Here is a 24370-nt window from a genome sequence, read left to right on the forward strand (position 1 = left end):
AAATACATGCAAATACAATTGTAGTGTGGTAGGAACTTTTGCCCTTGGTGTGTATGAATGTTGACAAAAGCTGAGCATCTGCTACATCTGGAAGCACAAGAGTTTATTTACATGTATGAATTTATACCTTTAAAGGTTGGAAGAATTGAAAAGAAAAGGAGCTGAAAGAGGTGAGGCAAACTAAAGAAACTTGTTTCCACTCCCCACATGATAGAGAAGAGCATTAGATTTTATAAAAAGGTTCCTCTTTATTGGTTCGGGTTGACCTGAACAGCCAGGAAAAAAAACCCTCTTTACAGATGATTATATAAAGAACAATAAATAGCTTCTGTTGATGAAAATAAATCAGTCATTCAATCGTTGACACCCTGGGAAAGTTGACAGTGGCATAGGAAGCACATTCCAGCTGATTCGTTTTGAGAAAAAGTCGTTATATCTGTAGGAACTTTTTATTACTCACTGAATTCATTAACACAGGATTTTTGTTGGTGCATATTGTAACCCATTCCTTTTTCTCTACATAATAATCAACACACATTTACAAAGATTTACAGCACTGCATTGTGGGAGATGGGAGTGCCCATCGGGACATGCTGTTGCCAGGCAACAAGAGGGGGAGATAAAGCTAGTCGTTAGTTTCTAAAATGAGACTTGGGTAGAAAGTGGGAAGGGGAGGGGAGGGTTGTGGGGGGCAATGTACACATGAGGTAAATCAGGGATTTCACCTAAGCCTACAGATGAAAATAGTACATTTTGCAATACAATACAGTTACTGAGTACTGTAAATTTAGGCTGCAATCATTTATTAGTCGTTTTTTTGTACACTTTTAAGGCATCAGGTGTGACGTTGCAAGAGAGGCAGGGCATTTAAACTTCAAACACATCTCAAACAAAATATTGCATATGTAAAACCTTTTAAAGTGACCACTTTGTAAAAGAAAAGCACCTTTTCGCCATGCCTAGTTTTCAGCTCCTCTCAGCTAGTAGATAACTGTGGTGGTGGTGGCGGGAGACAAGGAGATGGAATATGATTCTGTTCCTCTTTCACTGCTGGAACAGGGATGGGATATTTGGATGGGACTGACACTGACATCATCCAAAAACACTAGAGAATTGAGCAGGATGTGGGTGCTGTGAGCTGCTGTTGTCATGGTGACGTGGGCGATTAAGATCAGAGTATGTCCCACCAGTCAAAACTTCAGGTTGTCAGTTTCAGGAGGGGGTGCTATAACCCAGTCACTATTATTGTCCCCCCACCCCTCGATTTCGATGTTGTCCTGCTGAGAAGAGTGGTCTCTCTCTCTCTCTCTCTCTCTCTCTCTCTCTCTCTCTCTCTCTCTCTCTCTCTCTCTCTCCCCCAGGTGTTGTGAGCTGCTGATGGAGAGACAGGACTCTAAACATTGGGTCCTTTGATTGTTCCCGCCTCTTGTAGTCTCGGGGAGGTGTATGCTGACGCAGCCAAACACATCGCCGCCTCGCAAAAGCCCGGGAGACCTGTCGGACCCGCCTTACCAGGGTAACCGGCCTCTCCAGGTGATCCCTGAGGTCCTCTCTCGCCAGGCCTGCCGTCCCGAGCCACACCATCAACACCAGCAGGACCTGTGGAGGAAGAGGGTTCAACAATAAGAAGTTTTTTTTTACTGATTTCCAGTGGTCAAGATGACTGATTGTGGAGAAAATCTCTCTAAACCCTACTCTACACTTGGATTACAGATGTGGACTGTATGTATGCATGTATTTAAGTTGTGTGTACGTGTGCAAAGGGGACTGTGAGTGTGTTTTCCGCTGTTTGAATTAGTGTGTACTTTTGCAATCCTATTACATTCTCATTCAAGAGCATCTGTTAAATGACTGGAGTTAATGATGCTTTTAAAATGCCTTTGAGCAGCCTCTCCTGTGGCAAGAGCTGTAATGCCAAGCCCTCCAGTTTCTTATTGCACCATTACTCTTCTTCACATTTGGTCACTGTAACGTACTGTTTTACATTAATGTGCATAAACCTTGCACAATGCCATTGTTTTTCAATTGTGTGAGTCTTCATACCTTGTATTCCTGGGGGTCCTGGTGGTCCTGGATGGGGTTTACCAGGATCTCCTCTTTCTCCCTTTGGCCCTCTCTTTCCTAGGTTAGACAAAAGAGGATGGGTTCAGATGTACCCTAAAAAGCTTAACTTTCAACTGTGTATTTATCATATGTAAATGTATTGATGCGCTATTGTCTCTTTATACCTTTAAGTCCAGTGTTTCCAATCTGTCCAGGTACTCCAAACATGCCAGGAATGCCACGGGCGCCAGGTAAGCCATGTGGGCCCTGAGGGCCAGGCGGCCCTGGAGGTCCAGGAGGCCCGGGAGGTCCCATTACACCTGCTCCACCAAGCACAGCCCTCTTGGCGCTCACCGCCACTGCTGCTAGCCTCTCTGTAACAAAACAGACAGCATCATCATTTTAAACAAATTACCTTTGATGATGGGCAACTGATTGCTCAGGAGATGAAAGTATTTTCGGGAAATAAGCTAATCTAATCTTCCCTGTGGACATCCAAGGTGAATAACCAGGTCCAGACACTCACCCTGCAACATCTTCAACACCACTTCAATAATATGCTGGTCAGATGCATCACGTCCCTCGAGAGAAGAAGAAGAGACAGCAATCGACCAAGTGCATCAATCAATATAAGTCCTTATGTGTTTCATGCATCATAAATGTGATCAAGAGTGAACTGGACTCACTGGTGACCCCTGAATGCCTGGCATGCCGGGTACTCCTCGCTCTCCATTGAGTCCCCTTGGTCCGGGCAGTCCTGGTGGTCCCAGGTCTCCAGGTTTACCAGGGTCTCCAGTGGGTCCATTGTGGCCAGGGTCACCCCTGATTCCTTGCTGTGGAGAGAGCGGCATAAAGGAGTGAATTTACGGAGCGCAAAGAAAGAGGCCACTAAAAATTGATGATGTTAAAAGTAAAAAGAATGAAAGAAGGGAACAAAGGAGGGAAGGACGCCTAAGTCTGGCAGTCTGATGGAACAGTCATGAGATTTCCATATAGTGCAACCTCACCTGTCCTTTGGGCCCCGGTTCACCAGACAAACCCTGTCACAGCAAAGACAGAGATATTTTCACGTTCATCACTTGTATCCATCATTTCTGCCTCAGAGACACTCATTGGGCAATAATTCAAGAATGAATCTTGTAAATGAATGTCTAAAAATGCTGCTTCAAAGAGCCAAAGTGCATCATTGCTTCACTGTCACTGTAAGTAGCTCATTTGCCATCTGGATTATTATGGGGATTTGTATGCAAATTTAAAAACAGACTTCCTCTTCTTCTTAACTTCAGTGTGGTTATAACATTTTCTACTGTATATCACTTTGCTTTGATGCCTTCAGAACCAAATGTTTAAACCTTCTTATTTAAAGCCTGCAGGTCTTGGTATTTTGTACACTCACTCGTGTGGTTCTTCATAACAAAAAGTGTGAAATAGCTTTAGGTCGTGCTGTAATGATTTTTACCTTTTCACCTTTCTCGCCAGCCAATCCCTCAACGCCGGGGTCACCCTAAAAGCGACAGGGAGAAAAAGATCAAATAGGAGAGAGACTGGTGGAAGATGTTAGTCATCATAGAGCTGAAATACAACATCATACAATACGTTTCTGACAATCCGCTTTAAAAACTGCTACTCACAATGTCTCCCTTCGACCCAACTTTTCCTTGGAAGCCCTAGAAAGAGAGACAGCTTGAGTATATGTAAACGTGGTCAAATCTAGATAATAATATCCTAAAAAATAGAAACAAGAACTAAATATTGATTCAAGCCAGTGACACCACTGATCACAAAGTGAGAAAGAAGGTTGTGTCATCAAGCAAGATGGGGATGCTTAGATTATCATTTATATTGCTTATTTATATTGCCTGCTTCATTCAGTGATTTACTGTGGATTCATGGCTTTTATTCGTGGGTAAACACTGCCCCCAATGGACAAGTCTGGGTAACTAAATTATAAGGAAGTGTGTGAATACAAGCAGCAATGCACGTGTATTACAAAGCAATATACTATATGTATTTGTTCATGCACAGACCTTGTCTCCCTTGGTTCCACTAAGACCCTGGGCACCTGGAACACCAATTGGTCCTCTCTCTCCTTTGTTTCCCTGTTAAGAGACATTAGAAGTTATAATGCAAAGTATAAGTGCAGATCAGATAAAAATTTGTTTTTAGACAAATAAATGAAAATAAGTAACTCACAGGCTTGCCAACTATTCCCTGTGGCCCAACTTCTCCCCTCTGGCCTCTGTCACCCTGTTGAGATCAGGTGAGGTGAGTATGTTTGACTCATAGTTGCGGTTTTTTAGGACTTTTATGTGATAATTCTGGATTTGTACCTTGGGTCCGGGAACTCCTTCCATACCAGGCTCACCAGGAAGGCCAGGCTCACCCTAAGAGAATGCAGTTTAAGTAAAATTTCCCTGCTACTGTACAGAATAAGGACACATTTGCAATGCATGAAGTAGAAAACTTATTTTGTGTGAATGTTCATGGGTTACCAGAGGTCCGGGGGCACCAGACATGCCAATATGACCCCTAGGTCCAGGTTCGCCCTAACAAGAAAAGAGAAAGGAATACATTTTAAAAAATAAAAACCAGAAAAATACAGTCGCCATAACAATATGAGTTTTTAAAACGCTTGCCTTAGCTCCAGGCCCTCCCTTTGTCCCAGGACTGCCAGGCAACCCCTACAGACAGAATTAACAAGACTGAAATTAATGCAAATCAAAGTCTGTATCTTGTGTGTGCTGGTGGTCTAGTGGTAAAGACGCAAACGTTGCAACATCCCTATTGTATTCTGACAGTAGGGATGTTGCAATTGTACAGTTTATTTCTCATGTTTGAAATACAGAGAGTGAACCTAAAAATGCAAGGGGCAATGAATGTGGATATTAGTACGTGGGTAGTAATAATGCTGCAGTGTAAGCTATTGGCATATACCTTACAGCAGGTTTCCTTGCAGTGATTTTGTGTGTGTGTGTGTGTGTGTGTGTGTGTGTGTGTGTGTGTGTGTGTGTGTGTGTGTGTGTGTGTGTGTGTGTGTGTGTAGGGGTGTGTGCGTGTGTGTTATGGCATATCACAGTAAAGCAGTGTAAGTTATGGTGTTTGAGTCTGCAGCAGGGTTGGTGTCACTGCAATGACCACACAGCAAAGTGTGCATCTCATGCTCCATTACCCCTTAGTCAGAACGACGCGCACACGCAAAGACACACACGCGCGCGCACACACACGCACTGGAGTATACCCTCTGGTCTGATTGTGATAAATCACTCTCAGTGGGAGGGAGAATGCTATTTCAAGGTGGTTTAAATTCTAAAACAGTGTGGGTCACAGGGTCACTATCAACCTGGATGAGAGCCCAGAAAAACAAAACATACCAAGATTTACAGGCGGCTTCACACTGGCTTCCCCTGTCTGCGTTTTGGCTTTGTTGAATTGAGGAGGAGAAAGATTGACCCCCTACGTGGTCTGAGTGACAATACGTGTTTACAGACGGGCTTATTTGCATGTGGCTATAGTGGCAATGCTGAAAAATCCTCAGACAAACAGACTTCCCTGCCACTACACTGAAGGATCACTCACCGCTGTTCCCTGAGGACCAGGAGGACCAGGCATCCCAGCCTGGCCAGGGCCGCCCTGCAGAAAAAGAGAACAGAAGAAGAGTGAATTGCCATCTTTTACTGAGATTGAAGTTGATCATCATTATCACGGCTGGCAACCCTTACTTTGATTCCAGGAATACCAGGTGTGCCATCTTTTCCATCAATACCCGGCAGACCCTGAAAAAGCAGGCAGATGAGTTAGTGGACTTCATTTGGCACACTCTCTGAACACTGCTGCAACTGTGTATTGCACAAACAAAAGTGTGTTCACTCACATTCTCTCCCTTCTTGCCAACCGCACCCTGTGGGCCCTGGATACCTCGGCTGCCCTGCAGAAAGATAACCAAAGCAGGTTCGGTATATTCGCAATCAGGATGACTGTCCCCATTCAAGTTCAGAGATATTTGTCATATTTTTTTTGTGCCTTGCTCTGACATTAAACGTCAAGGGAAACTCTTGGAGAGTCACCTACTTTGTCTCCCTTGTCTCCTGCCTCTCCAGGCGGTCCCTGAGGGCCCTCCTCACCCTGCAAAAACAGAGAGAGATATAGAGTACCTGTGGTGAACTACCTGTTTTTAATATGAGCAGTCTCGTCTGTTTGCATGTGTTAGTGTGTGTGTGTGCACTTACAGGAGGCCCAGGAATTCCTACAGGTCCGTTGATGCCCTTGTAACCACGAGGCCCCTGCGGGAAAACCAAAAAGTGCCATCAATCACTTCAGATCAGGGAGGATGCTAAGTCACGGTAGCCTACTATTCATTGTGATAAAGGGGTAATTAGCGCTTAACTCACTTCACTAATGGGAGCTACGCAGAGAGCCAGCCACTCTTGCTTTGGCATTAAGCCGGGGTGCTAACTTGGCTAACACGGCTAATGTTAACAGTAAGACGGATGGCTACAGCGGATCATTAACTACAGATGGAGGCACCGTGGACCCAGACAACCCCAACTCATTAGAGGAGGGGAGAGATTTGTGTTAGCATCATTTCCATATGTCCCCATTGCTGGTAATGGATGATGTTTGTATAGTGAGGGCAGGTCTGGCTGTGCCTCCTTGGTGCTCATCTAAGAATGAGAACAGCCTTGTGCCCAAAGAAAAAGAGGGCGAATAAGTTATATGTGACTGTGAAAGAGAAGAAATAGCCGGACTCACTGCTTCGCCTTTAGGACCCATCATTCCTGGATAACCCCTCAGACCCATCGGACCCTTAGAAGAAAGCAGGAGGAACAAAGTGAGACAGAGCCTAACCCTTGACCAGACCAGATAGAGCAAGATACAACACTGTTCTTTCAAATCAAGTGAAAGTATAACAATACAATATTAGCCTGTGTTTCTAACTTTGCCAAGTGTCTAAACAAGTTGAACTCTCGGCATACCGGAGGTCCTGGGATGCCCTGTTCCCCTGAGATGCCCACGTCTCCCTTGGGACCCTGATGGAGGAAAGGAAAAAGAACAGGCTGATTAGTTATTCTCATTCTGTGCTGCTCTCTGTGGCACAGCTGCCTGCTACCAATCATGGCAAAATCAAACACTTTCACAAAAATGTAGGAGGTCTTGATTTTGTGTACGTGTCCACAGAGTTTGACCGCAGAAACTCAGGCAAGAAAATCCAGTTGAAACCAGTCTGTGGTGGTTGCTGGCTTCATCTGATATATGGCCTTTGATGGTCGTATACATGTATGTTGCTGGTCAAGCTTGTTAAAAATCTAGCTCAAGCCAGTCAGCCAGCTAATGCTAGCTGGTCACAAAACTGCCAAACACCGAAGATGAACCTACCATGAGATAGTCAAAACACACTTACTCCATTTCTTGCTGAGAGTTAGATCATCAGCAGTACTCTCATGTCTGTTAAGTATGGACATGGAGACAGATGGTGATTAACTTAGTTTAGCATAAATAACTGAAGAAGGGGACGACTAGCCTGGTTCTGGCAGAACTTGCTGGACAGATTTAGGGCCGTTGATTGTAGACCACAACACAAGCTGCCAAAATTGGAATTGTATTGGAATAATATAATAATCCAAGATGTGGACTTCGAAAACACATGTTGTGGATTTGTGGGAAGTCACATGCTGTAAATTTCTTGGAGACCTGTTGTCACTGTCAGGTAGCCAAACAACCAACTAAGACTCCAGGAAGTCAGAACACCACGCAGTTAGCCAAAAAATATTACAGCGTCCCTGTAAAATTACAACTTGTGTTTGTTGTTTTTTTACATGTATGTACAAATCTAACAAACGAGATACATATTAGTGAAGTTTATAGGTGTTAGAAGTTTATTTTTGAGTAACTTTGGACAGAGCCGGGCTAGCTGTTTCCCCCTGCTTCCAGTCTTTATAAGAAGCGGAGCTATTAGCCTAGCTACCGTGCTTCACGTATTGGCAAGAGAGTAGTATCAATCTTCTCATCTAACTGTCAGCAAGAAAATTAACTAAACTATTCCTTTAATAACTGATACTTATTGGTCAGTTATTATTGGACAGTGATCTCATATACCACTCTTACCAGGATCATGTCATGTCTGTCCAGTTAAAGCCACTTAAATCCTTTCAAAGCTCAAATCCCTTCAGCTGGTGTAGAGTAAAGATAAATGTGATACTGGTCTTGCTAACTAATCTACTTTTATTTGGCGCAAGATAGTCATCAGTAGTGTTTAGAAGCTACCTGTGATTGTACCTGTGTTAGTTTGAATAGCTAGTGGGGATGTAAACAGCTAATGCAGGCTTAAGAAGAAGAAAACAGAGAGTAGCACAATGCAATCTTGAGTCATACAGGTCTCAATGAGGTCTTGCAGGATTGTTAACTTGGTGTGTTGAGTGTTTTGAGCGTCTTAGGCTCCTTGTGCGGGAAGATCAGAGGCTAATTCCTGGGGCCTTGCTAGCCACTCCCTTGGAGCTCACTGTGTGCTCATTAGCTCTGCTTAATACAGCGAGGTGAAAGGGCTGCGCAAACCCTGAATCTCTCATCCTCCCCTTCATGTACCTGGCTCTTCACCACCCCTTTCATCTGGCTCACTGCATGCTGACTGCAGGGCCAGAGCCAGGCCTGACTAATCGCAGCCAGATTAGTGCCAGTCATGTGCCTTGGGGGGCTTCATTAGAGCTAATCCTCGCTTCTGCTGGTCCTGAATGGTGGGTGAGTGTGCAAGACTGTAAAACATGTACATGTATGGTTGTTTGAGGGTATGTGTGCATCCGTTTGAGCGGAGATGGTGCAGCTCACCGTTTTTCCTATGCTACCCGACTCTCCGAGAGCACCAGCACGTCCTTTGTGTCCCTGGAGGGCAACAATCGGTAGAGTCATAACAATTTTGTAATGTAACACAGTAATTGATGCTGAAAAAATGTATGCTTATTCCTTCAGGGCAACTTGAAACAAACAGGGAGACTACTCACCTTGACGCCCTGCAGTCCCTGGGGGCCTTTAGGTCCTGCTGGACAGTTAAGAGGACACTGTTGTCGAGAGAAGGAAATACACGGATTATGAAAAGTGAAGTTGTGCCAAAACAGATTTGTGAGATAGGGGATGTCATTAAATCTTACCTGGAAGTCTGCACTGCCCTCTTCTCCGCCAATGAACTTACCCGGAGGACCCTAGATGGACAGACGGGTAGATAGAGAGATAGATGAATAAAGTCACCTGGTCACACTTTGCCCCTACTCCCATGAGCTGAGCCAGCACTCTCTCCTTCTCTCTCCTTATCCGTTTCTCCCTCCATCTCTCCTTCTCTCTGTTTATAGATTGAGTTAGAAAGTAAAGTATCTCTACAGGCCATGATGTATTCCTACTATAGTCAGATGAGACAGCCCACTGATCTAATGGGGGTTTATTTACCCTAGGACAGCACTAAAGCTAAACAAATACACTCCCCTGGGCTGGGAACATCACTCTCAATGAAGACACCCCCAACCCACCCCCCTCTTGGAAACACTCAGCGATGCACACAGGAGAGGACATACACTGTTGGAAAACAGACTTGAAAGTGTACCACTCAAAACAGTTTGTGGTATTTCATCACTTACCATCTGTTGGGACCTGTACACACAGCAGTGAGCTCTGGCTGGCTAGCCACGTTATCATAAAGTACATTTTAAAAAACACATTAATTGCTGCTGGTTTTGCAGAACACACTTCAACAAAGCATAAATAGAAGTGATGTTGAGTTTGTCTTTGCTTTACTTTCACAATGTGATCCCATCCAGTAATATAAGAAAACTTCAACTAGACTGATACAACTTGATTAAGCCCAATGAGCTTCAGGTGGCTCATTTATCTCTCACCTCTTTCCACAGCTGTTCTCACTGATATGAAATGATTTACTGTGACATCAATTAGAGCGGGGCATTAAATCAGTCGGTATACACTTATTACAAATATATTAGTATCGGCAGAAATGATGTAAACTAAATTAAGACATTACAGTTCAGAAATGCCAAAGATTATATCAAAATTAATTTAGAAACATGTTGCAATTGCATAGTTTGTCCACCAGAGAGAAATTACAAAATTATCTTTCAACTTTGACACGTTCCACATTGTACAAACACAATTCAGGGATCCTTATGAAAAATGTTTTATGTATATATGGTGTCCAGATTGTATATACTCTCAAATATCAATATCAGTATTGTTATTGCTATTGTTGCTTATGCTAACTACCCAGTTCTTTGTCTACACAAACCAAATTGGTGAACTGTGTTGACTTTCAAAACATAAACAGTGAGCTGGAAGGACTGATGGCAGCATTTGCAGCTAACACAATTGGGGCATGTATCTATGTACCCTGAAAAGCTTGTGCACTTGGATTTACAGAGGGTGGACAAAATATCATGGATACCTGAGGTGTAATGCAGTACAGGTGGTAGTTTGTGTTGTTCTTAGATCGTCTTGTATGTTGTAACTGTAATGTACTGTATGGAAAGAGGATAATCTGTATTTAATCAATCCCTACACTACAACAACATGATACTCAATAGCACTCCAACCTCTTGATCTCAGTTTTTCCAAATTTATTCTAGCACCAAGATTTTCTTGTTCCATTAAAAATCAGAGATGAGATGAGATATTTCTTGGACAGCCAGTCCTGGGTAGACACTTACTGGCTTGCCAGGAGGTCCGGGAAGTCCTGGAGGTCCAGGTGATCCCAAAATACCCTAAACAAAGCAGAGGAAGGACAGAAGCTGTAGATATGAGGCTGAAAACATAAGGGTTCTGGTAGCTTATAACTTGTTTATAAGATTTCAAGAAGTCATAAAGGTAGTATAATAAACTGAAGCTGTTGTCCCACCTTTGGTCCATTTGGTCCAATTTCACCTGGAAGACCAATTGGCCCTGGAGCGCCCTGGATATAGAGAGCAAGAAAGAACAATGTGTACACATCCCACCAGCCACAAAATGATTCCCACACCACAGAGCGAAGTAATTAAGTGATAAAGGCATAACAGTATGATATCATACAAACTACTTACAGCCAGTCCTGGAAGACCGGGTCCCTGTGTGGACAGAAGAGGACGATGGGTTAAATTACTGTATCACTAGTGGAGCCAATCCTTCAAAGTATCAATTAACATGTGCGGAACCCAATTAATAACAGCAGCAGTAATTCAGTAATACTTGTGTACAGTGTCAGGACGCAGGGTAAACAGTGTTCAAGAAGAACAAAGACACAGAACGCAATCAGTTTGTGTTTACTGTGTCTTTTGCTTGGAATTAATTATAAACCAAATAATTAAGTAAGTAAGCCTTCTTGGAGGAAGAACAGCCCACAGGGCAGGATCTCCTGTCTCTGCAGCGCGAGACAGCTGGGTGTACAAGCACAGCCCCCAGACAGGACGCCTGTTAACGCTAAACAAAGGATTTAACTAATAGCGTTGCATCCAAGCATGACATTGGATGACTCTGGACTTAATGTCTGAATATATTGAATGATGTCTCAAAAATGGACACTGAGCACCCCCTAGTGGTGTTAGACTGTATTACAGACGATGTGCTGGTACACTTCCACTGCACAGATGAACTGATTAACCTTGCATTTGGTGGTGCGCATAGAGTCAGCGGTTGCATTTAATGACAATATGTGCATATAATGTGGATCATTGATAGCTATTTTCATCTTTATTTAAGGCTGGGTGTAGGAATAAGTCTCATGTCAGCTGTAGAAGACATATGCCACATCTGGGTAAACTACACCCAAAAGGGGGCACAGCTGGTCAGGCATTCAGGCATGAAGAAAAAGGGACTCCGGAGGTTGCCTTATGAGACCAGCTGGGTTACAATATGTTTGTTAGGAAAGTGACTAGGCTTCAAATAACGCCTTATTCAGCTCATCATGACTCATTCTCATAAGTATCATGACAGTCTTATCTAATTAGTCATATGTACCTTATATAAATATACAGTAAGTACATTTACTGTGAGGTATTTGTACTTTACTCAAATTTTTAAATTTCATGCCACTGTATACTTCTACTCCACTACATTTCAGATTGAAAATATTGTACTTTTACTGCACTCCATTAATCTGGCAACTATAATTACTATTTACTTTTTAGATTTTACATATTGAAAATATGACAATATAACATATAATGGATTTAAGATTAAAGCAGTGGTCCCCAACCTTTTTGTTTAATAAACTTTTCAGGGCCCAAAAAGCCTACATTATCCTATATTTCACACAAAAAAGCAAAGATTAGAGAAAAGTCCAAGGAATGAAAACAACTATGTATTACAGAACTTTGCTGTTTTCTTCTTTCATACCTGAAAGATCACCTCATGACCCCTCATATATATCTTGTGACCCTGCCTGTATATAAAATAGTTCAAACTAGCTTCATCTTGGCTAGATATTTACATATTGATCCCTCAGTAACAAACTAATAATGTAATATGATAACACATTACTCAATTTATTTATTTTTTTGACAACTGTTGATACATGTTGCTGGTAATACTTGTGTACGTTTACTTAAGTCGGAGTTTCAATGCAAATTTTTTACTTGTACTGGAGAATTTTTACATGGTTGTGTTGGTACTGAACACTTCTTCAACAACTGTATATTAGATAGATAGATAGATAGATAGATAGATAGATAGATAGATAGATAGATAGATAGATAGATAGATAGATAGATAGATAGATAGATAGATAGATAGATTGCTTACAGGAGGTCCAGGTTCGCCACTTGGTCCAGGTTGACCCTGCAGACAATAGAAAACAACAATGTAACCAAAGTCGTGACATGCTAAAATCTCAGCCACATAAATAAATATAATGTCCTCAGGGCATGAAATTGGCGAAAATTAAACTCAATGTTATACTGAAGGCAAAAAAAATGTATTACTCCTGAATAAAATCTTTAAAGAGACAGCAAGTAAAAGAATGGGAACATGACCCTGAGACTTCTTTTTTATAAAACTGAGCTTTGTGAATTATGGTAGCTTTACTCCAGCATCACCACCATCACAAGGTGACACATGTTAATGTCTGAGTCACAGGTTTTCCACAGAAAAGCAGTATAATGGTGCATTTGTTCAAATGATCTTTTCAGGTGCATGTTTGGACACTTGCCTTGGGGCCAGGGCTCCCAATAGGACCTCGATCCCCCTTTGCTCCAATCAAACCCTGGACACAGACAGAAAGAGATGTTGGCAGGCAGATATGCTGGACATGTATATGGAGGTCAAAGTAATGAAGTAAAAAAACACAGATGAGGTTAAAAAGGAAATAATCAGACACCCCTGTTATTTTCCACAGGCTATATGTTACTTGCATCCGCCTTACAACAGGGCTAATCACACATTTGATCGAAGTTGACACTGTTCTTGTAAGTAATTAGGAAACAAACCCGAGATTGAGATTCCAGGGCGGATTACTGGCTTAATCTCTGAGGAATGCATGAGAGTGTGTGTTTCTGTCAGCATGAGACCAAGAGGCACTGACACTCAATTCCCCCTCTAACCAAGACTGAAGCAGCAACTTGCATTAGTACAGCTGCCACTGGAAAAGCTGCACCATCAGGTAAATCAATAACTGAAGTGCATCAAAGCTATACAAGCAATTTAAACTCATCTGCTCGTCTTTATCTCCCTGTCCTTGCTACCTGTGATTATTAGAGCTTGAATTGGTGTTATCAGTGAGGGATAATGGGTTTTACATCAACTGCATTAACCTCATTGTTTGAATAAGTATTCCTAATCATTTGTCCTAAAAGCTATTGTGTTATTGAGTTGACAATAAACCAATGGTTAGGAGTTCTCCACTTGCTCTGCAGTGGCAAGTGGATTCTTCTGTCTAAGGGAAATAAAGACCCAGCCCACAGAGGAAAAGTATGAATGCCCTAATGTGAAAATAAATCAGCAAATGTACAGCAGCTTAATGCCTTTGTTTTCCTTAAAAAAATCTTGATTTGGAATAAGGAGCTATTAGACGTTAAAATAAGCATAAGCCCAGAGAAATGGGAAGTATTACAAAATGCTTTAAATATGATATTAAAGCAAAAAACTGCCTTAATGACTTTGTAATGACATAAAAGGTACTCTGTGGGGGTTTATTGTAAACACTTGTTTACATTCAACATTTCTCATCAAAACCCACTGAGCGCATCCTTAAGATGTCATAATTTATAAACATCTTCTACCTCATAAAGCATCTGCAAAGCTCGAATACAATCAAAATCTTCTGAAACACGGACAGAATGGACCTTGAGTTTTCGTTCTTTTGACAAACTACTACTACCTTCAATGCCTAATTTGACATGCAGACATTTCCATCTCCATGACAACTCTGCAAAGTCCACTACTGATGAGGACTGTGTGCCACAACTGAAAGCTCAGGAAAAAGTTAGTATTATAAGTGGGCCTTGAGTCTCTGTATTTGTTTTTAAATAGCCCTCTCCAGTGGCTGTAAATCACGCCACCCACCGAACTCCTGGCGTATATGCATGTCAGTGTGCACGTATTGGCGCAGCATGTAAAACAAAAAACACAGGGACCTGCTCATCGAAACATTGTGTTTTGATCAATTTAACATTTGATATGTTGGCAAATCTTTTTTTTTCATTGTCATAATGTTCATGATAACCTACACTGTTCACTTTCTATTGATGTATTTTCTAAAAGAAAATGCTTGACTACATTTAGCTGAGGCTTTTATCCAAAGTGACTTACAATTGCTATGTATGTCAGAGGTTGCTGCCTCTGCAGCAACTAGGGGTTAAGTGTCTTGCTCAGGGACACAGTGGTGGATGTGTCACAGTGGGGAATTGAACCCGCGTCTCTCACACCAAACCATGTGTCTTATCCACTCTTCCATCACCACCTCACTTTTCATCTAACTATTTCTGTGGGATTGTTTTCAGATTTGTAACATCAAAGTATTCTTTTCCTTAAAAAGATGTTTTCACGTGAAGTCTCTCAGAATGTTTCTTGTGTGAAGTAGTTTTTTGTTATCCTTTCACTGGCATTTTCTATTTCTCTCTCTTTCTTGCACTCTGTTTCTCTCTCTCTCCCCCTCTCTCGTTCTTTCTCTAAAACAAACAGCAAGTACTGACATCAGTCGCTTTACTTACATCAATGCCATTCTCTCCTGGTGCTCCATCAGGACCTGGCTCTCCCGGCTCTCCCTTCTGTCCCTACAATAAAAAAATTAAATAAAAACACACAGACACACTATTGTCATGGACAAAACAAAGTCTACAAATCAAACTTTAAAGTTTATGTGATATAAAATCTAATAAACAGTACAGTACAAACTTACTGGTGGACCAGGGGGCCCGGGAGGTCCTTTATCTCCCTGCAGAAAGACAGAGTGGAGATGTTAACCCTCTGTTTTATTTGGTATTTTTTAATTTAACAGAGTATGGGACATGATAAGCAACAAGGCCTTGCAAACGTATTCGTAAAATTTGCTAATGTATGTGTTTACCTATCACCACAAAAACAAGACCATAAGTGACTTACCTGGTTAATTAAAGGTCAATGAATAAAATAAAGAAATAAATACAGTATTTTATATTATATTCAGTCATTATTGACTAGTTAGGGTAAATGATGGAAATGGACATCATGAGACAAGTTGAGAGAGTCATACTGCTGCTGTGATGTTCGTGGTGGCTTTGCATTAATACATATTGCAATGTTAATATTGCGGTCCTCCAGGCAGAGACACCTGTTCAAAGATTCAACCACTGATTATGATGTTAACAACCTTTAGATGAAGTCTCATGTTTATATGTATTGCTCTCTGTCTGCAATGGGAGGTGGTAATGTACTAACTAGTAAGTATTATGGCTTACTGTTACTCAGCAGTCACGAGTCAAAATGCATTAATGAAGATGATATAGTAAAGTTTAAGATCAATGACTTGCTTATAGTTCAAATCACATGATTTTGGCTGTTGAAACAGACATCACAAACAGGGTTTTACAGGCAGCTTGTTTCCTCCTCCACTAGCCCAGCAGCCTCCATTTTTAACATATTTATACAACCTGTGTGTAGTTAACCCTGAGAATATCTCAAATGTATCACATTACTGTGACACAAACTCGGGATTGAGGCAAGGGTCCCTTCTCAAAGAACCCTCTCTCTGCTGGGAACAGAGCTCTTTTGTGCCAGTGTGTTTTCGTGTGCAGTGCCCTCTGCTGGTAAGACTCCAGTACTGCAGAGCAGCACAACGTTGGTATTTCTCCAGCACAATGATGGTCTTTGTGACAAATCTGCTGGGCAAACCTGTGTGGATACTCACATCAATGCCGTCAGACCCAGGGGTGCCAGACGGGCCTGGTGGGCCGGGCTGGCCCTGAGGTCCAGGTGGACCCCTCTAAAACACAGGGAGAAAGATTTAAGACTCTCAAGTAATTACAAACAACAGCAAACCCTAATCAATTTGTGTTGTAGGGTATATATATCACAACAATATTATAAACATCAAAATGGTCAATTCTGGGCAGGTTATCTGAAAGCAACACAACAAAAAATAACCGAAATAAGGGGAAATTGGATGATATTGAATAAAATTGGTGTAAGAAAGGGATAAAAACAAAGGACTGAGGAATGTGGAAGGAGGGGTCATAAGACTGGCACTGTTTACACCACCACCCCCATCTCACCCCTTCTCTTCTCTCCAACTGTCTCCTTAGCCTGCCTTGAATATCATGTCATTGGAACACTCAGTCCATCAGGTGACAAAAAATGTGAATCCAACTTTGAATTGTTCAAGAAAAATGTGTAAAATGTAAAAACAAAAACAAAACCCCCCCAGATAATCCTTAAGAGTGATAACAGCTAGACGTCCAGTGGATAACATGTAGGTGTCTGTTTGAATAAGGCCTCTCAAGCTCAGTGGTCAAAGTTTGTGTGTGTAACACGTGTGTGTGTGTGTGTGTGTGTGTGTGTCAATGCCAACAGATATCCATCTCTGTCATGGCAGCTGAGTTTGCACTGAAAGACAAAAAAATGTAAAATAAAAATCTTCTTGGCCAAAAGAAGTAACTCAGGTAATGGCAAATCCTTGCCTTTAATAGTAACTCCTTACTTAAGTCTTCAAAAGAGATAAGAGTCCATATACGATAAGGGTGATAATCCGTAGAAGATAGTCCGGTTTCATTTAGTCTCTACAGCAGAAAAAAACATTTCAAGCTCATCTTTCTTTTGTATGCATGCTGTAAAGCCAGATGGTCGCCACAAATAGATCTGTGTTGATTCAACCTCCAGCATTTTGATCACCTCAACGAGCACCGAGACAGCAAACAACCTTCATCATCACCTCAAGACATCCAGTGCTCGCTGGCCCTTTCCAGGGGCCCTTACCCCCACTGAACCCCAGAATAAAGGAGCTACGTCTGAGCAGAGCAGCTCTCAACCTCCCCTGTCCACTCACCACTTGGGCCAGAGCCAGGCACAGGGTCTGCATTATTGCCCAGGTCTTCAGCGAGGCAGAGAGAGCAGCCATGGTCCCTCTCCCCTGTCTGTCTCTCCTCGGTTCACCAAATCCTCTCTTCTGGCTCCTCTTTCCGCTCCCTTAGTCCTCTCCAGGCCGGCACAGCGTGGAACTGGTGGAGCAAAGCTGTCTGAGAGGAAGGAGGAAGGGGGGTTGGGGGGTATCTGCACTGCCCTGAAAAAATCCACTCAGGAGGAAGGAGAGAGCTGAGAGTGGAGAGGGGTGGATGGAGGGATGAGGGAGTGGAGTTGGAGGGAGGAGGACACAGAGAGGGGTGTAATCCAGCCCCACAGGCAGTCACTGATTGCAGACAAAAAATGCACTTTGCACCCATCAGCACTGTGGAAAACACACACAGACACACACACACACACACACATACCTGTATATACTTACACACACACATCTGAAAACACCTTATGTTTTCACATTAGATTTAGGGCAGGAGAAAACTCTCTTAATATGTGCTCAACAGGCAGTTTCTGCCACTGTGATTGGATGCTTTATGACTAATTTGCATATTTCTACAAAGTCCTGAAGCCAATTGGGCTGAGCAGCAGTCAAGCTCTTCCCAAAGCTGTGGGAGTGGACCGATAAATGAAACCTGAGCGTAAAGCCAACTGTGTCAAACACCTAAACACAGGTCTTTGGACAACAATCCTCCTTTGCTTCTGTCTCTCGCTCTCTCTACAAATGTACCTTGTTGTTTGTTTCTTAACCTGGGGCCATCATTTGCATGGCGGTGTAAATATCTCCAAATGTTTACTATGTGAGTGTTGCACGGCATAGATGAGAGGAACAGGAAAGCACCTTGCAGGATATTGCATATAAATTAATTCCATCAGGCATGGGGAGGAGGAGGGGGACAGCATCTGCTTTGTCAACAAAAAGATGTGACTGTAACTGTGGACGCAAAGCACCAAGTAAGAGACAACAAATAAACTTTGTCATGTACTGACATCTAGTGGTCATTTACTGTGAGCAGATTAGTTCCCACAGTATTCTAAAGTGGCTATTTGAGGATGGCTAAAAAAAACATCATGGAAATGTGAAAACGACCTTATAGTGACCCCTGTTGTGCAGACATTACATTACACCAAACACGGCAATTACCTCTGTGTCCACTAGATGGCAGCAAATACACATATAAGAATGCCAGTGAACAGAGCAGTTTGGTTGCTATGGAGGCCTCTACTGCAGCAACTGGGGATTATACATCTGTTTTCCTCAGGGATGATAAAGACAGTACTGAGGATGCTGAAAAGAGATGCATTTATTAGTAAATTGAGATTTATTGCACACACCAGTAACTCTCAACAGACCCCATTAAATAAATTAGGAAACCAGCTTAGTGGTGGCTTCCGTGCTGTATTGGTTTTGCACATTTTCACTTACTCCATTTATCACACACTTAACTTAAAATTGTTATTGCCTTTTTCATACTCTGCACAAACGATTAAATGTTAACTACTGCCAGGTGAACGCTTGTTTTCCTATTTTATATATGTATATATATATTTTAAACAGGCAACAGTCATTACATATATTAGTTCAAATTAAAAATGCAGAAACACAGTGTAGTTCGTATTATTGTATAAATCATCTATTTATTTGACAACTTTTTTTGAAGCCACAAGGAGCCAAACCTGTTAGTTTGCTCTCTTGTTTGATCGTAAAGAAATACAACAGTTATTGAAAAAATAGTGCTGCAATCTTTGACCGTGAAACCTGGCACTGAAGTACAATAGCTACTGTAACGTGCATGGATGGTGATAGACAGAGATGTTCCTGTTATTCGTCCGTCAACTGTCAGGTTGATCGTGTATGACAAAAATAGTCCTGTGGCTAGCAGTATCCAAATAAGAGTGCACCAAATCTGCATTGTGCAGGGACCACTAGCAGACACTGTTAATGGTCATCTAATTCATTACGCTCTAGTGAACTGTGAAGTGTTTGCCTCAATGCCACTTCTCCAACAAGTGTGTCTCAGAAGTGACAATGTCAGCAAAGTTCTGCAAATCCAAATAACAAAATAGTATTTTCTTGTAATCCTTATGAGTCACTCCCCTCAGGCAGTTAAAAGTTGCAACATCAAGGAAGAGCTCAGTATAGACCCCATTGACCTCTTGATGCAGTATGTAATTGATCAAAGAAATCAAAAGTGATTAAAAAAGAGTTGATACATGGTATTTTAAAGCTTTAAGTTTACAGAGCCAGGGTAACAGCTTCACCTCATGTTCAGACATTACGCTAAGCTAAGCTGCTGCCTGGCTCTGGCTTCATATTGAACAAATACGAGAGTGGTGTCAATCCTCTCATCTAACTCAATCAGGTCCGTTTCAGTGAACAGAAACTAACAAATAGTCTTCCAGGAAACTATCTCATACACATCTGCTAAGCTTAGCGCTGCTCTGCTGATGTGCGAAAATCTGCCACAATGCACCAGTTCTATTTTATTTGATTTAGCATTTTCACATCAAAATCTCAGCCACAAAAATGTAAAAAAATAAAACACTGAGAGCACAAACGCATTGAATTTCAGAAAACTCAGAGATCAAAAATGGAAATGCATCCGTATCCACAAACCTGCTATGCTGATCTTCTCACGAGTGAAAACTGAAAGGAATCATCATCCAATTGCTGTCTTTCTCAATTCAAAAGATTCCCCAGCCTCCTCAAACTTCGAAAACGGACAAGGAAAACATTGGCCTCTCCTAATTCTCCTAGTCCCTCTGAATGTCCTTCTCCCTGCTCATGTTTAAATTCCCAGGTGAATGTGACTTAAATGTTCTTTTCTAAGCGGATAACATACTTATCATAGGTCATTGCGAGGTACATGAGGCAACATGCCACCCAAACTCAACCAATAAGGGATCACATCCTCACCACTTATACCCACCCAGCTATTATCTGACCTCCACATAAATGCACAGAACAGAACAAAGCAAACACACACCCACACGCATGCCCATGCATTTAAGTAGTGCCTTAATTGAAATATTATGACTGACCGGGGAGGTTTCGGTCCTGCGCTGGTATCCAGCTCTCTCTCCCACTTTTCCTGAGAAGGATCTGTTTCACACAGACAGGCTGTGTCCATTCCCTCTCTAACAAGACGCCTGAGAGAAGGGGAGAATGGAAGTCATCATTAAAGTCTGATGCAAAGGCAGGAGGACCCATACAAACACACACACACATACTGTCTGATGATGACAGACAGGGTAAATATTATTCTTGAATGTAGGTGTGAGGGGTAGCGGCAAAGCGATAACAGAGGAGGTCATTAACAAGCCAGCAGGGTTTGAGGCTGACCCCCGAGGCCCTGTGTTGAAGCCCTGGCCCTGGTTTACAGTCAGAGCAGAGGGAGGAGAGGTACGCACTGACAGGCTGATGATATACAGGCAGGATATTACTCTGTCTGGTATGAAACATATTCATTAGGGTGTTTCGTGGTTATTCTGTGGGTGTGAAAATCTCTCTAGTCAGTCAGTGGCTAAAGCTTCTTTGACATGTAAAATTATTGAGGAATTCAGCAGACGAAGAGGTGGACGGTGTGATTTGGTTGTCGATCATGAAGCTGACAGCGCAGTACATTTGAGGGTGTGTACGTATGATGTAAGGCCAGATATAAATGTTCACACATGCCTTCAGTCTTTCTTTCCTCAACGACTTCGATCCTACAATGACTCAAGTGAATATCTTAATCAGTTTGTGCACTCCGAAAACCATTTTCAAAGCACCGGTCCTGGAGTGCATTTACAAAGCCATTGGGCGTTAGATCCGGTCTCGCACTGAGCCTGCCGCTTGGGTTGAACTCGATGTAGTGGCGAGACCCCGCTGTACAGTGACAACTGGCCCAGAGTCACGAGCTGACAAAGCGATGACTGCTGCGGAGATGAAAAAAACACGGAGCAGCCGCTCACCCCAGTCTGAGCTAGATGTGTTGTGTTTCTAAGCAACAAAGCATGGCTAACCACCGCCATCAAAAAAAAAAAGAAAAAAGGATGAGGGGCAAAGGGCAGCAGATTGTTACTATTGCTTTAATGTGTTTGCATTGGCTAACCCGCACAAATATTTCATGTTCTGACATTATTATGGTAGCAAGATACACTATTATAGTTGTATCCTCCACAAGTGTTTCCAGCCTTCCCCTGCATTTGATTTAACTTTTTGGGGCGATGAAATGCTGTTTTCAGCAAACATAATTGCTGATATATATTGGCCTGTGGAGGTGGTCTGGCATGAAGCTCTGTGGTCTTTAAATCCTTTTTGAACTCTTGGTGTGAGATTTCCAAACTTCAAACATCATAAATAACAAACAGTAAATCCGAGTTATCACAATAGATGTGTTGCAGATGTAAAACACATTCAGATTATGGGCAAGTCATGTTTTTAGGCTTTTTAGGGATTATACCACCACATGTGTTACACAGTCCCAGTACTTGCTCTTAAAGGTGCACTTAAAGGAATATAAGGTTTTGGGAAATACACTTATTGGCTTTATTTCAATAGTTAGATGAGGGGATTGACATCACTGTCATGTCTGTATGCTAAATATAAAGCTAGCACATATCTTGATCTTTGGACAGACCTAGCCTAGCCATTTCCTCTTGCCGCCAGTCTTTTGTGTAGCTTTATTTATTTAGCGGGTGGTATTTCTCTTTTCTCTCTCTACAAGAAAGAAATGTACTGTATGTTTGTGTTTCTACACTTCCATTAAATTGTTGCCACATCACCTATTTTATGTTAGATACAGTTTGAGGAATGTCATTTAATCTGTTCTGGTTTTTTATCTTTTTAAAAAAAAATTTATATCCTTGTAGGTCTGATGATCTGCTAAAGCACAATACCATTCTTGGATGGCTCTGGATTTAAAATGTGCAATAAAGCATTTTCCACTCCTCACAAGTACATACTGTCACTCTCTTGCAAAGCCAAACTCAGTAACAGAAGTCTAACATTAACTCCTCCCTTCTGTTTGCTGTCTACACCGTTTCCTAAACCCAGCCAAGAACAAGTCCGGTGACATAAGTTGTGGACCCGCAGTACCCTCCCTCTTGACAAACGAGTGAAAAGTGGTGTTAGTCTGACAACCGTGCAGCACAGAAACATTGCGTTGATGGAATGTAAAATAAATCCACAATGGAGTGCTAGCCAATATTGTCTCAAAAAGCCGTGCACCCAAAATGAGCCAAGACAACCGAACAATGGTCATCAACAGTAAAGCTCTGTGCCCCCTGGATGATCCAAAAGAATGACTTAAAGGGATACACCAGTATTCAGGTGTATACGCTCAGTTTCAAATATGTGTGTGGGGGACAGAAAGGGGGCATTGTCCATGCTGGATGTTATTCCACAAAGCTGGTTAAGTTAAGATGACATTTCACATGTATTATGTTTACTGTAAAATCGATATTCTTTATTAGGTATTCAAATTATGTGATTAATTACTTACCATATGTATGATGATAAATGTGATGTTACTGTGGTGAAGTGGTGCCGTGACATAACAGGAGACAGGACAATTTCATGCAGGTTTGCTGTAATCAACTTCATATCCTGCATTTAGGCTTTGAGGAGGTCTTCATCCAGTAAGTTGACATGTTTTTACCAGGGCACATTACACTTGTCATTCCATTTCTCTTCCTTAAAAGACAACAGCGCAAACACTGGAAAGCAGGAATGAGAACAAGAAGAAAAGAAAAGAGAAGGAGAAGCAAAATATGTTCCTATTCCATTAGCTAGTAAAAAGGTTTTTGAACCACCTTAGCTTGTAAAATTTCACAAGCCAGACTTTTTACATATTACTTAAAGCTGCACTGATGATAATTATTACATATAAACAATGGCACAGATGACTGTAATGTGAAAGGTGTCAAATTATCACCAAACTGCAGTTCCCCTCAGTGCTACGGAGGGTTTTAGCAAGTCTCACCGCTCCCATCAACCTCATTAATCACTTTAGCTATCTGCCCAGCACCAAACAGCATACAGATAAAATTATCGACAGGCTCATGAAGATGAAACATTTAGCTGCTAAAGAGCCAGGAGTTGGCAAAGACCAAAATAGAGCTAAAAGATGAGTGAATATTTGACTGACGTCCATCAGGTGGTCGGAAACACAACTCAAAATGAAGACTATTGCTCAATTTCTGCTGGATGTGTAAATAAGAAACTGTTTCCTTACAACAAAAACGGCTTAGCTCAGCTTTATATTTTAAGCATTTGTTAATATCAATGTTTTTATAATGATAGCAGTAGGACAGGGAGATAATGTGAAGAGTTAAGAATTACACTAGTATATAAAATAATCCCATAACTTGCAGTTTTCTGAGCAGCCCAACAGATACTAATACCACTGGTAATGTGTCGTGCAGTTTTACCTGTTGTTAGTATTCCCAACTTCATAAGGACTTAAGCCAACACCACATCTGGATACTGACTGAAATTCAGCTAACAGGGAATCCAGAGAGGACTGCATAACATGGTCTCTCTTAAAAAAGATGTGGTTGAAACAAAGACACACTCCCACGCCTCACAGTCTGAGAGATAATGAGATTTATTTTTTTTAAATGCATATTTGCATATTCTGTCGAGAAATAAATCGAGGACTGTCAGGGAGAGATTTCCTCTAAAACAGTTCTATCTGCTGTAGACCCTGTCCAATCCTATTCACAGCAGTCAAAGATGGGCTGCTGTGAGTATGTTAGTATAGGTGTGTTTAAGTAAGAAATGCATTGGATTTGAGACGATATGAAACTAACTAACTCTCCATTTTTATCAGTGCTTACA

General features: G+C 41.8%; 1 protein-coding gene across 1 annotated transcript; it reads right to left on the reverse strand.

The window, feature by feature from the left end:
• Positions 1 to 229: 229 nt before the first annotated feature.
• Positions 230 to 23979, reverse strand: col9a2 (procollagen, type IX, alpha 2). Its single transcript, XM_046057872.1, has 35 exons — positions 23962 to 23979; positions 20590 to 20697; positions 18692 to 18835; positions 17519 to 17784; positions 16385 to 16459; positions 15398 to 15433; positions 15210 to 15272; positions 13211 to 13264; positions 12805 to 12840; positions 11109 to 11132; positions 10928 to 10981; positions 10740 to 10793; positions 9183 to 9233; positions 9036 to 9092; positions 8863 to 8916; positions 7017 to 7070; positions 6793 to 6846; positions 6270 to 6323; positions 6112 to 6165; positions 5915 to 5968; positions 5763 to 5816; positions 5620 to 5673; positions 4680 to 4724; positions 4536 to 4589; positions 4374 to 4427; positions 4237 to 4290; positions 4071 to 4142; positions 3675 to 3710; positions 3503 to 3547; positions 3051 to 3083; positions 2730 to 2876; positions 2570 to 2624; positions 2229 to 2417; positions 2044 to 2121; positions 230 to 1599 (listed from the first exon to the last, which is right to left on the reverse strand). The coding sequence occupies exons 4-35, from the start codon at positions 17588 to 17590 to the stop codon at positions 1394 to 1396; spliced, it is 2076 nt and encodes a 691-aa protein (XP_045913828.1). The 5' UTR covers positions 17591 to 17784; positions 18692 to 18835; positions 20590 to 20697; positions 23962 to 23979; the 3' UTR covers positions 230 to 1393.
• Between the last annotated feature and the right edge of the window lie 391 nt (positions 23980 to 24370).

Source organism: Micropterus dolomieu, linkage group LG09, assembly GCF_021292245.1.
Source record: "Micropterus dolomieu isolate WLL.071019.BEF.003 ecotype Adirondacks linkage group LG09, ASM2129224v1, whole genome shotgun sequence".
NCBI lineage: Eukaryota > Metazoa > Chordata > Actinopteri > Centrarchiformes > Centrarchidae > Micropterus > Micropterus dolomieu.

Bases quoted from the DNA above. Each gene is read 5' to 3' on its own strand.
- col9a2 (XM_046057872.1), bottom strand. From the start codon at position 17,590: ATGGCTGCTCTCTCTGCCTCGCTGAAGACCTGGGCAATAATGCAGACC. The intron at 11,133-12,804 runs GTAAGCAATCTA...CTGTCCACACAG, and splicing joins GTGGCGAACCTGGACCTCCT to GGACCCGGTCTTCCAGGACT. The intron at 9,234-10,739 runs GTAAGTGTCTAC...CTGTCCATCTAG, and splicing joins CCGGACCTCCTGGCAAGCCA to GGTCCTCCGGGTAAGTTCAT.